Source organism: Anabrus simplex, chromosome 2, assembly GCF_040414725.1.
Source record: "Anabrus simplex isolate iqAnaSimp1 chromosome 2, ASM4041472v1, whole genome shotgun sequence".
Classification (NCBI taxonomy): domain Eukaryota; kingdom Metazoa; phylum Arthropoda; class Insecta; order Orthoptera; family Tettigoniidae; genus Anabrus; species Anabrus simplex.
This window is the reverse complement of record NC_090266.1, coordinates 670,396,710-670,410,521: the sequence shown is the minus strand read 5'-3', so window position 1 is coordinate 670,410,521 and position 13,812 is coordinate 670,396,710. Positions and strand designations below refer to the sequence as shown.

At 38.6% G+C, this 13,812-nt stretch overlaps 1 protein-coding gene across 1 annotated transcript in view; it reads right to left on the bottom strand.

The window, feature by feature from the left end:
• Wnk (Wnk kinase) overlaps positions 1-13,812 on the bottom strand; it is an 834,378-nt gene that overhangs the window by 232,900 nt on the left and 587,666 nt on the right. The window contains exon 19 of the mRNA XM_068226022.1: positions 628-699. Coding sequence (XP_068082123.1) covers positions 628-699 — 72 coding nt within the window. The remainder of the gene's footprint in view (positions 1-627; positions 700-13,812) is intronic.

Below are 13,812 nucleotides of genomic sequence, written 5' to 3'. Positions count from 1 at the left end.
CTACTCTCACCTAATCATCAATAATAATGTAACAAATACAATCAATCTGCACATGCTAATTCAGCCAATCCTTCTTCAATACACTACATCAAATCTTAAGTCATTCATTTGTCCAGTCATTTCCAAGGAGCGCCTGACATGTCAACTGAAACAGTATTCTATCAAATCTGCAGTTTCAAAGGTTGCTCATAAGGATGATGGTATGCTACGGAAATAGTACCACCTAGCAGTCAGGTTTCTAGCCTTATTTACACAGGATTCTGTTCAGTCCTACTTCAATGTTTTAGGGTTAACACAAGTATAAAGAAAATATATTGGAATATCAACTTCTATTTACAGGGCGATGCAGTACACAACTGGGAAATGATAAAACCCACACCACATACCAAATATATAAACTGAAATATTCTTACTCATAAATAGTCTAAAGAGAGAGAGAGAGAGAGATATAATAATGGACGATTCACAACACAAATAAAAACACGAGAGAAAACATAACAAGATATTGAAAGGTAGGTATAAATAAAGCAGTACATAAATGGAGATACAGACAAGTAATATAAACATTTCAATGCAAGCATTTAAAGTTCCAAAGAATGAGAAGAAAAAGAGAAAAGCAACACTTACCGAACGGTGGCGGCGATGACCTTTATATGAAGCTCGGCGGGAATTCTGACGAGTTAGTGAAGAATGGCGCACCTAGAGGGTGCAAGGTATCAACATGGAGAAAAAAGGAATTGTGCTTATCGGAGAGGAAATATAATGCATGGATCATAAGGTACAGATTATTTCATAAAATAAAAGATGTATATAACAAAAGAATGGCAAAATGGAGAGTAAAGATGGTGACAAAAATATAGAAATATAAATAAAGAAAGAATCAAGATGTGTTAGTGGTGAGGAGGAAAAAAGGTGAGAAAAGAAGAGAAAAGAGAATCAGAAATACATTGAAAATACCAATAAGATTTCCTTTATGATAACATATAATAGGCTTCTCACCAAAATTTACTTTCTATTCCTTTCAATTAATTTACAAATGGTATCATAAACAAGATCAGAAATATACATATGCTACTGAACAAGAGTTGGAGAACCTAAGAAACAGACAGACAGACCGACCAACCAACCAACCAACCAACCAACCAACCAACCAACCAACCAACCAACCAACCAACCAACCAACCAAATAAATAAATATATCTAAATATATAAAATACGTTTTGTCTGCACATTGCTCAGAATTTAAGAAGAATGATATTTCTGTATCGATCGTGTCCACAGTAACAAGGATACACTTTTTATTTTTCATACACGTCTGTCTGTATGCACACAATGAAAAAATTGCTGAAGAGAATTTAATGAAAACTGGTATCTAAAGTTGGGGAATGAGGGACTACAATCTAGGCTATAAATAATTGTATTCATGCTGAGTGAAACTGTAATTAATGGGAAGGCCTAAACTTCTCAAGTATCTATGTTATTAGTGGTCCTACCAATAAATACTACATACTGTAACTAAAGTTAAATAGAATTAAATTTCCAATCATTTATGTTTTGAGCATTTTTACCATACCGGCTGTGATAACAGAGAAATTAATGAATTTCAATTTTTATTGCTAAGTCCATATCAACTCCGAATCACGAGAAAATGGGTGAACAGAATTTAATTAAAATTAGTATGTATAGTCAGAGAATAAGGCACTAAAGTCTAGGTTATAAATAATTTTATTCATGCTGGATAAAATGATAGTTTAGGGGAAGGCACCTAAAACTGAATTTTTACATACTTAGGTTATGATCCTGTCGAAAAGTACTACGTTTCAAAAGTTATAGCCTCTACAGACCCAAGGTATAAAGGAATGCCATTTCTGAAATAAAAATTAGATATATTGGTGATTGGGCATCACATATCACAAATACAATCAAAAACTATTAATTTTAGAAAAACATTTTTGAAAAACTGCATGTGTTGTATGCGACACACTGGTACTGTAACTTACTAAGTGGCACTTCATAGTCTTGAATGAGTTACTGGGTTCTTGGCACAAATTTACAAAATCTGCCACACAAAACACTATTGTATGTTCACTACTGCAAGCTAACCATCTTTGTCTATGTTCTGAGTACAGTTAAGGACATTGGACCTGAAATTGTGATGATGAAAGTGTCCCCGGTCATTGGCAGTATATCAGCAATTCCTACTGTTGCTCACTTCCTCTGGTGGTACCCTTTGAAACAGTTTCGTCCAGAAACTAGACACAGATGTACTCCACTTACTATGCAGAAAACTCAAGCTTGCACACTTTTTGCAGCCTGGCATTCTGGATCGGTGTGTTTTGCCATCGTCCACCATTTCTGGCATGTGTTTGGATGTGGTGATGAAGACTTTCTTTTTTTCACCTGGCAGGCTGTGTCTTCTGTTGCTTCATTTTCTTCTGCTTCTTCTTCGTCCCTGCTGTTTGGTTTTTCTAAACTCATGAGCCGTTCAGCTACTTCAGTTTTAAAGTCCAGGTAGTCCATGTTGTCCTTCTTTGCTTTCTTCAGTATCTTGCAATCTCCTCGGTACTCTAACAATCCTGCTGCTCATGCAAAATCAATGAAGTGTAGAATGAGCCATACAGTCCATTTTCTGTTTCTTATGTTGCCTATAGTATGATAGCACTCTGTCGAGAAAATCCACTCCTCCCATAAATTTGTTGTAATTCTCAACAGTGAGAGGCCGCTTCACTTTCTAGTAGATTTTGTCTTTTTTTGCACCAACGGCGCCATTCCCTAATGGATTTGTGCCTTCTACAGAAAAAGCAAGAGTAACTGGCTTATTATCAAACCATTTTGTTATGCACACTTGCCCATCGCCATGAACAACTCGGTCAACTGAGCCCCTGCCTTCCATCTTCATTTCTGCATCACTTCTCAGTCTTGCTTCAGAAGGAATAGGGAAAGTTGTATTGTTCCCATTCCTTGGCATGAAGCATCAGAATACAAGTAATCCAACAAGGTTTCAGGCGTAAAATACCTGTCCATGTATACTACCGTCCCTAGTGGTAAAGTTCGTGACAGCCTCATCACAACTTTCCCCCAATGTCCAGGACATCATACCCATTTACAATTGTGCCTTCTTTCACTTCATACATGAAGAAATCTAGTAGTAGACCACCAGAAGCACAACATACAAAACTTTTCAGTCCACAGGGTTCTGGTTTTCCCCTGATACACGGTCACATTGCAGTATGACCCCCAAATGGCACTATCTGTTCATCAATACACACCTGCATTGATCTCTCATTTTTCAAGTATCCATCACGTACTCTCTCTAATACAGGCCTCACCTTCCAGAACTTATCATTGCAGCATTCAGTTGGTACATCATCATCAACTACAAGTTTTAAATTCTGTCTAATGGCAAAGAAACGATTTTGGGACATCTTTGAAGTTATGTGTTATACTTTAGTGGAACTCACCCAGTACATCTTCAGCCTTGGGTATCCCAAGTATGACAGTCATTGAAATGCCAAAAAACCTTTTGATTTCTTTGGCAGTAGTATTGAGAGATTTTCCCAAATGTGATACATTTGTACATCGAGATACAATGCTGTAAATACCTTTCAACACATATTTCAAAAAATATTGAAAGGGTTGCAACTCCTCAAAATTCCGTGGGACCTCACGTAAAGCTGGAGCAGGTGGAGAAGGTTCAAATATATCAGTATGTTTCCATGGTGGAATAAGATGATTAATTGGAATCTCTAATTCTAATTCTCCAGTAGGATCCTCAGGACTGTCGGAAGGAACATCTTCATAAATGGCTTTATCAGGTGTTAAAAAGTCACCACTTTCAGAGTCCACACCTTCGAGATCGGAGCAGTTGCCATCAATTTAGAGTTCTGATATAATTTCCTTCATGGACACTGTAATGCAACAGACCATTCAAAATTAAATGCCAGAATGCATTTGAATTACGCCAAATTCGCACTGTTTTTTCAAGTTTAAAAACTTCATGTTAATTCAGTATTGAACCGAGAATCTAATGGGAACAAGAAAGGTCCACCTATTCAATACCATACAATGTTTAAAATAATTTATAATTTAAAATTTATAACATTTTATTATTCTTAGAAATAATTTATAACATTTTATTATTCTTAGTATAATAAAATAAAAAAATTAATAAAATATTATAAATTATTTTATAACATTGTATGGTATTGAATAGGTAGACCTTTCTTGTTCCCATTAAATTCACACTGCTTACAAGAATGTCTCAGTCTTGCAAGTAGACAAACTTTTTTTAACTACCTATACCTGTTAATTCAAACCTATTGTCACTATGTATTACTATTTTTGCTATTATTGTCGAGAAATTTGTGTATCGGAAAAACACTGGTACTCTAATTTCTTTGAAGGTCATGAGAAAATTCCATACCAAATAAGTATTAGAATTCAGGTTAAGTTCCAATGTGTTGTATGGGACATACGGTTTCAAAACACTTCACACAGTCAAGATAATCCAAAAAAATTTAAATTATGCTATATTAACAGATTCTTTAATGCACTGCAATTGCAAATGAATTGAAGCAAATCAGGTACATGCAAATAAAAACAGTGAAAATTATTTACAGACAGAACGCGCCATTTTCAGTTCACTTTCCGAGGACACAATCTCAAACAATGACATCCCAGTCACGCAGTTTGCGCTCTTTGGGCTCACAACTACTTGCAGTCGTTAACTGCACTCTACAGTTTGCCATGAGAACTAAAGCAGATGTGTCGCACGCAATATACTGGTTCCCTAGCCTTCAGAACATTGCTAATTTTATGTGTTGTATAGGACACACAGGGTCCATAGAGGAAGATTACAATTTCCAATAATGTATGTCATACAGTTTTACTGTACCGACTGTAATAATAGACTTCATGAATTTAGACTTTTGTTGCTTAGTCCATACAGTAGCTTAGCCAGGCTTGATAGAGGGGGTTATGGTTACAAAATGATGACAGGATATAATGAAGGTGCTTGTGTATGTGTGGTGCATGCATGAGTGTCATTATAAGGACACTGATACAAGTGAATTATGTTGATATTCAGATTGCAGTACCTACACACTACAAAATCTTACAGTAAAGTACAGAAAAGGATAATATGATCAAGGTCAACAGTTTTACAGTGAATGGTATGTTCAAATTACAATCTAAAATCCAACTTTCGAGGCTCCTTAGAATTTAGATGCAAGAGATCTGTTGGTTTTACAATGAATCTCTGTGAATGTTTAAAAGAGCCAACCCACTGAGTCTACTTTCACTTGTTTATTGCCAGTTTCTGTCATTTTCTTTTGTAAACATTCTGTGGGGTGGGCTTGTTATAACCCCCAGTAACACCCCCCCCCCTGGCCACGCCCCCGAGTCCTAATCCCCCACCAAAGTCCTAATCAACACAGATCATTGGTAACATTGAAATGTTGTGCAATTGTGTTAACCTAATCAGCGAGATTGACACGTATGTGGCCATTACATTTCTAGGGTAATAATTTTGCTCTGAATTGGTCTAAAATCACACAAGCTGCACGAGCATGTAAATTGGGTGTGTAATCCCTAAAAAAAAATTACAATTTGCTTTACATCGCAACAACATAGATAGGTCTTATGGTGATGATGGGATAGGAAAGGGCTAGGAGTGGGAAGGAAGCAGCTGTGACCTTAATGAAGGTACAGACCCAGCATTTGCCTGATGTGAAAATGGGAAACCACTGAAAACCATCTTCAGGGCTGCCGACAGTAGGGTTCAAACCTACCATCTCCCGGATGCAAGTTCACAGCTGCATGCCCCTAAATGCACAGCCAACTCGCCCGGTCCCCTAAATTTAAAATGTCTATGATAAACTGTTAATTTTTCTTATTTCTTACCACATGAAAATTCCTCAAGAAAATAAAGACAAAAATATCATTCGTCCCTGAAGAGATTAACTGGCGATGGTTTTTGTCATGATTGTCTTAAGGTGTGAAACTGTGTGATCATTGGTCCATATTGACAAGGAAAATTGTGAAGATGATAATGAAAAATTGTAAAGGAACGATCGCTTGAAGAATAGGACAAGAGGGAGTCATTGGGTGCTCTAATATCACAGAATCCGAAAAAAAACTAAACGTGAAGGCCTACAATATCGAAAGCTCATAGAACTGATCAACAATAATATTACAATGACCATTGCTTTGATGTGATTTGTCTCTTTTGCTGCCACTCATCTCCAATAGATGGGATTACCGCTGCATCCCGAGTAAACAGCATGCCTGAATACTGGTGGAAAGTGCTGGGGATTTGGATAACTTTACACATGCTACATGATTGTCTCATCAACAACGGAAAATAAACGAAATAAATAAATAAATAAATAAATAAATAAATAAATAAATAAATAAATAAATAAATAAACCTCTATACAATATATTTCATCTTCATCATCTGTATCTACCAATATTAACAATGTAATTATGAAGCTTGAAGTTAATAAACCAAACTCAGAAAATGGAAGCCATCCAGTCCAGAAAATCTCTGTAACACCAGGAAAAAGTTAAATACCTTATGGGATCAATACAGCAACAAGCCACACTTCTGACCCAAGAGAAAGGTAATAACAGAAGCTAGTACTTCCAGGCATGCAAAGTACACACTGAGTACAACACCCCGCCCGGTACCTAAGTCGTCTACAGACGATTCCGAGTCCCGACATCGAACAGAGGTATACCCATGATCGACCACTAGGAGCAGGCGGACGGAAGGGATAAATCCTGACACGACTGTCAAATTTGCTCCATTCGGCAAAGTCACAGGGCCTGTACAGCGCGCCCCACCGACGAGACGTGCCCAGTCAAGTCACATTGTTTGGAGCCTTTCGACTCACGGGACTCCCGAGAGATATCGTTGCCAACATTGGCTAGAAGGGATTCGGCCTTAGAGGCGTTCAGGCTTAATCCCACGGATGGTAGCTTCGCACCACCGGCCGCTCGACCGAGTGCGTGAACCAAATGTCCGAACCTGCGGTTCCTCTCGTACTGAGCAGGATTACTATCGCAACGACCAGTCATCAGTAGGGTAAAACTAACGTGTCTCACGATGGTCTAAACCCAGCTCACGTTCCCTATTAGTGGGTGAACAATCCAACGCTTGGAAGAGCCGACATCGAAGGATCAAAAAGCGTTGTCGCTATGAATGCTTGGCCGCCACAAGCCAGTTATCCCGGTGGTAACTTTTCTGACACCTTTTGCTGGAAACTCTCCAAGCCAAAAGGATCGATAGGCCGTGCTTTCGCAGTCCCTATGCGTACTGAACATCGGGATCAAGCCAGCTTTTGCCTTTTGCTCCACGCGAGGTTTCTGTCCTCGCTGAGCTGGCCTTAGGACACCTGCGTTATTCTTTGTCAGATGTACCACCCTTTTAAAGTAGTGAAGATCTTTCTTGATAAAAGGAATATATTTACTCAGATCTAAAACATAATGCCACAAAAACAAAGAGACTGTTTGTACATTCTCCTGGCAATTGAGTGAGTGATTGTGAAAGAAGCATTAGGCAGAAAGAGAGAACTTTTGAACAAACTAAACCCATGGCACATAATTAAGGATCTTCAGCTTGCCAAGATGACTGCAGCCCAGCCATATGCCTTCAGATACTTGTATGGCAGATGGTCAAAGCAGTAACTTCGTCAGCTGCACTGCTAATCTTTCTTGATCAGGTTCACTGGGTTTTTTTCTTTTTTTGCTTTATGTCGCACCGACACAGATAGGTCTTATGGTGACAATGTGTGTCTCATATTAGACAGTTACTCAGCTGACCTTACAAGCCTGTGAAAATCCTGTTCCAACCCTCAGGTCAGGACAAAAAATCCATGGATGAGCCAAGAATGAAATTAGAGGAAGAGACTAACACTAAACCATAAGGTGGGCACCTTGAAGACATTACACTTAACATTATGAGACTGAACATGTGAAGAAATGGGAGACACACAATTCATTAATACTGCTGCCAAAATGTAAGGAACATGAATGCTAATAAGGGAACCTCCAGAAAATGCAACTTGCTGTGTAAAATGTAACCTATTGGATTTTAAAAAAATTGCTTTATGTTGCACTGCACAGATAGGTCTTATGGTGAAAATGGGACAGGAAAGGGTTAGGAGTGGTGGGAAGGAATTGACCACTTCCTTCCAACTCCTAGGCCTTTCCTATCCCATCGTCGCCGTAAGACCTATCTGTGTCGGTGCGACGTAAGGCCGCTAGCGAAAAAAAGAAAAGACTTGGTGTTAAAACTAGATGAAAAGTGTCGCAAAGATAAATGGAAGATTACTCTCTTTATTGGCAACTGTACTGCTCACAACAGTATTCCACCTCTGGGAAACATGAAGGCGATTTATTTCCCCCCTAATATGACATCTTGTTCAGCCCATGGATCAGGGTATAATAAAAAATCTGAAACAATTCTACAGGTGATTGCTGGTGGAGAATAATCTCATAGAGGACTGTAACGCTCTTAAAATTAAGCTTGACATTCTCCAAACCTCAAGAATGTGTAAGCAAGCATGGTATCAGGTGACAGCCAAAATAATCATGAACTGTTTCAAGAAAGCTGGTTTCTTGATAGAAGATAATGACAGTGCCAACGAGACTGTGGATGAAGCCGTGCCTTCGGACGATGGTTGGGAGGACATCGTGTCTGTTCCTATCTCCTATGAAGAATTCATCAATGTTGATGAAAATGTCACTGTGTGTGGCGAGGTCACTGATGCGTGCATAATAGCTGAGGTAATCAACAACTCCCACCAAGCTGCAGACGGCACGTATGGATGACGATGTTGATTCTTTAGAAGACCAGGAAGACTGATGCCAAGTGTGGCTGGGGCATCCAATTACATTCATCAACTCAGATTGTTCTGGTTCTCAAAAAATAACCTAAGTGATTCCATTTTTTAGTCACTAAATCATATAGATTCATGCATCATGGGCAAGGGAATTAAATCAAGAAAGCAAACTATGATCTCTGGCTTTTTTTTTAACAAAGAGCAAATGTGATTTCTAATGGCATTCAGACTAACACGTATGATATTTACGGCACCTACCTAATGTCTAAAGACTAAATACTGTAATGTATTTATGAACAAATAAAGTAGATTGTAAGATATGTATGTATATGCCAATAATGTCTAAGATGAAGTTTCCTTAGTAAAATCTAATGCTGGAGTTATTTTTGTAACTTTTTTTGTTTAATTTGAGTTTGTGGATAATTCGAATTTTTTAATGATCCCTTGAGGTTAGAATTATCCAAGTTCCACTGTGTACATGAGCTGCCTGGCAGCTGTACTGGCAGTTTGTGTTTAAATAATGTGCAGCGACAACCATGTTACATAATCTCGTGAAATTATTACTCCATAGGTCAGTGGTCATGGCACAGGCCTTACGTTCAGCTGAGAAGACGTCCCGACGGATAATCTTCACTCTTCGGCAGCTAGCTATTTTTTTTTGTTGTTGTTGTTGTTGTTAAGAAAGAAGCCATTTTTTCTGGTGTCAAAAAAGTTGATAGAAATTATAAGCTTTTCAGTCTGTCAAGACACGAAACATCCACTTAGAACACTATAATATACCTGTAAAATATAGGACAACTGTAGTGGAATGACATGTTTCGTTCTACAATTTCAAAATTTTGCTTTATGTCATACAGACATGGGTAGGTCTTATGGAGACAGTGGCATACGAAAGGGCTAGGAATGGCAAGGAAATGATTGTGGCCTCAATTAAGGTACAGCCCCAACATTTTCCTGGTGTGAAAATGGGAAACCAAGGAAAACCATTTTCAGGGCTACCGACAGTGAGGTTCAAACCCATGATCTCCCGAATGCAAGCTGTCAATTACGTGACATTCATTTAACAATACGTTTGTTTCCTTTCTTTCTTTCCTTACTTCCTTCCTTCCTTCCTTCCTTCCTGCTTAGAGCATCCATAAGCAGAAGACAGCTGGCTACAGCAAGCTTACCCACCAGTTAGCATCTTGAAAATGCTCAGCATGGCTCTAATAACGATTCAAGAATATGAAATCTCTCATAATGTAATCTTATTACATTGTACATCAGCACCACAACTCTGAGGATCAGCAACTCTCAACCATGCTCAAAATTCAGACAGAGTTCACTACTACTATGTAAAAGAAACAGACTCATTTCACGTTTTACCTTTCTCAGTCAACACATTAGGTCTTACATATAATGATACGCCATTTATTTCTTTACCTATGTAAGGAGCTATTCTTTTCCATCTTTCTTTTTCTAACTTGACTATGTTTGCTGTATTATGGAACACAATTTTCTAAAACTGAACTTCTATATATTTACTTCATACCTCATGAAAATAAATGAATAATGTTAATAATGAATGAATGATAGTGAAAAACAAAATATCAGTGTTCTGATTCTGGGGACTTTTCTCCAATCTTAAATGTCAGTAAGGCAACTCAAAGCTCACTCAACACATGGTAACGTTCACATACAGGAATATCTCATATGAGAGCATTTCTAATGCATAATACTTTACTTCAAACAAGCAACTTATGCGCAGTATATAGGACATATAAGGATTGGCTAGTTGTCCAACATGTCAAAGTATGTAACTTCTAGAGCTAATCAGTCTGCCAAACACTAATTACAGCACCTATAGCATAACTGCATTAAAAAAATAAGAACACAACTATTAAGCAAAGAATGATGACATGTATTGTTCTTGAAAGAATATCATCAGATTGTATCGAATCACACGTCTTTCTTAAACTGATGAAAATTGTTTAAAAATGGAGAAACATTTATTTAATTTCTGTTTATACCGTTTAATACTTGGAAGTTAGAACTTACCTTAACCCTTAACTAAGGACGTGCGGTCAACATGACCACGGTGGAAAAGTAAACACGTGCCACGCCTCGCTTATCGCCCTGCCAGTATATTTGCTTGCAGTACCTTTCTATTTTAAGATGACCTCTCCACTGTATTTATCTTATCTGTCATAAATAACCGTGCAGCTGCGATAAGAAGCTGATAAGTTTTGTAGCGGCCTGGGTGACCGCACGTCCATGGTTTGAAGCAGTCTTCAGTTGATAGTGCTGTGTGTAGCAATTAGTCAGCGTGCAGGTACTTCGGCGAGTGTCCGAACATGTGATGCAAATTACGAAGGAACAATTACCGAGTGGTTTGAAGAAGACATGAGTGATGTGGACGATGGTGATAGTGAAATACAGAGTGATCACAATACCGGTACTGAGACTGAAGGAGAGGGAGAAGAAGATGAAAGTTCCACGCTACTGCCTGATGATTCACGTTCTAAGTGTTTTTATGGTAGAAATAGGTACAAATGGTCGTCTGCGGAACCTCCACAGAATGTGCGTACACCTCGTCACAATATCGTGATTCACCTTCCCGGTTTGTGCCCTTCAACTCGAGTTGGAAACAGTGTGGATCCTGTTACGGCATGGACACTAATATTTAGTGAAGAAATGGTGAACTTACTAGTGCGATGGACAAATGTGAAACTCAGTGCAATGAGAAGTAATTACCGAAAGTCTACCCGACCAGAATTACAAAATGTTGACGCAGTTGAAATGAAAGCTTTTCTAGGCCTTCTTATTTATTCAGCGGTTTTCAAATCTAACAAAAAGGACATCGCTTCAGTCTTCGCAGCTGACGGTACGGGCCGTGAAATATTTCGTGTTTTGATGTCAGGTACAAGGTTTTCCATTCTCCTGTGCAGCCTGCGTTTTGACAATCCTGAAGACAGAACGCAGCGGAGAGAGACAGATCCTATTGCACCCATATCTGAGCTTCTGAATATGTTGATTCAGAACTCTCAAAGGTGTTACTCCATTGGCACAAATGCAACAGTAGATGAGATGCTAATTGGTTTCAGAGGTCGGTGTAAGTTCAGAATGTATATTCCGAACAAGCCTGAGAAATATGGAGTGAAATTGATGTGCCTAACCGATTCGAAAAGTAGTTATTTGTATGATGCATATATTTATGCAGGGAAGGACACTGAGGGAATAGGTCTTTCAAGGGAAGACAGAAAATTTTCAAAGCCAACTCAGGCAGTTCTTCGTTTATCGGAACCAATACAGGGTGCAAAATAGAAATATAACAGCTGACAATTGGTTCACCTCAGTGGAGCTTGTTCAGGAGCTGAGGAAAAGGGGACTCCCTTATGTTGGGACAGTAAGAAAGAACAAGAAGGAAATTCCAACTAACTTCTTGCCTTCCAAGCAGAGAAAGGTCGGTTCCTCTGTGTATGGCTTCACGAAAGACATAACTCTTCTCTCACACATTCCGAAAAGAAACAAAGCTGTTTTGTTAGTATCCTCTATGCACCATGGGAAAGCAACTGATGCGGACACGGGGAAGGAAGAGATGATTCAGTTTTATAATTCTACGAAGTCTGGAGTAGATACTTTGGATCAGATGTCAGCCAACTACTGCACAAGTAGAAGAACAAGAAGGTGGCCGATGGCAGTCTTCTTCCGTATCGTCGATATTGCAGCTGTGAATGCGAATATCGTGCATCAGTCCTATCGCGAGAGCCCCCAAATGACCAGGCAACATTTTCTGAAAGAACTTGCTGCTCAACTCACTAGGCCACACATGATAAGAAGATTATCAAATCCCAGGATCCCAAGAGATATTCGAGGCGCTATCTCTTGAATTTTGAGCATCCCTGCGGAGCGTATCAACATTTCCGAGGAGAAGCTTGAAAAACGGATAACTTGTCGTCTGTGCCGACCAGCAAAGAAGAGAAAAACATATTATAAGTGCTACAGATGTGAAAAACCAGTATGCTTGGAGTGTACAAGGAAGATCTGCTTCGAATGTGTTAAATGAGAGTAACATTGAGGGCCAAGTTCAGTGCTTGCAATTTCCACCCCAACAAGAGATCAGTCTAATGTGTCGTTAATTTTCAGTGCAGTGGTTATCAAACATCTTTAATACCCAAGTTAGGGTCAATTTTTGTTGATAGTGTAAAGGATATGCGTGTGTTTAAATGGAACACTGTATTCTGAATAACGAAAATTGCTGCGACTGCAATCTGAAGGTATGAGGGTTATACAAATTAACAAATGGAAAATATTTTTGTGGTTTTGGGTTCAATAAAGTGTAATTACTCAAATAAAAGCAGCTAGCAATTTCTCATTAACCGTCCCTTCCGTAGTCAAATTAATTTTCATGCAGTCTCAGTGACCTCACGTCCATGTTGATGTCACTGAAAATGTACGTCAATAGTTAAGGGTTAATGATGTGCTCCAGTAGTACGTCTTCTCTACTTGCTAGGCCAACAAAGTGTGCAGTGTGGTGTAATGGTCTGTCACTGGCGTGTGGTCAGCTGGCTAGTTTATCAATAATTTTCCATTATGTAATGCTCCGGTGATGTCAACGGCTACTTTGAATTTTACATTTAGCTTTTTTTATTAATGTTGTTTATCATCATCATCCTCCTCCTTTGTAATAATACTTTGATGATGCTTGTTGTTTAAAGGGGCCTAACATCTAGGTCGTCAGCCCATAATACTTTAAATGTTTGGAAAATTATATAGGGGTTGCTTAACTCGTTTGATTCGGAATTAGACTTTTGGCGACTTTCTTCCCTATAGCATTTGCTGCGGTAATCAACTTTTTTCGACTTGGTACTTCCCCACTACAGTTTTGACGTGCTTCTTTAATAATAGGACATTAAATAATACAAACACCTTTAGTCATATATTGACTCTGTACTAAGCATTGTTTGATAACGTTACCTCCAGTACT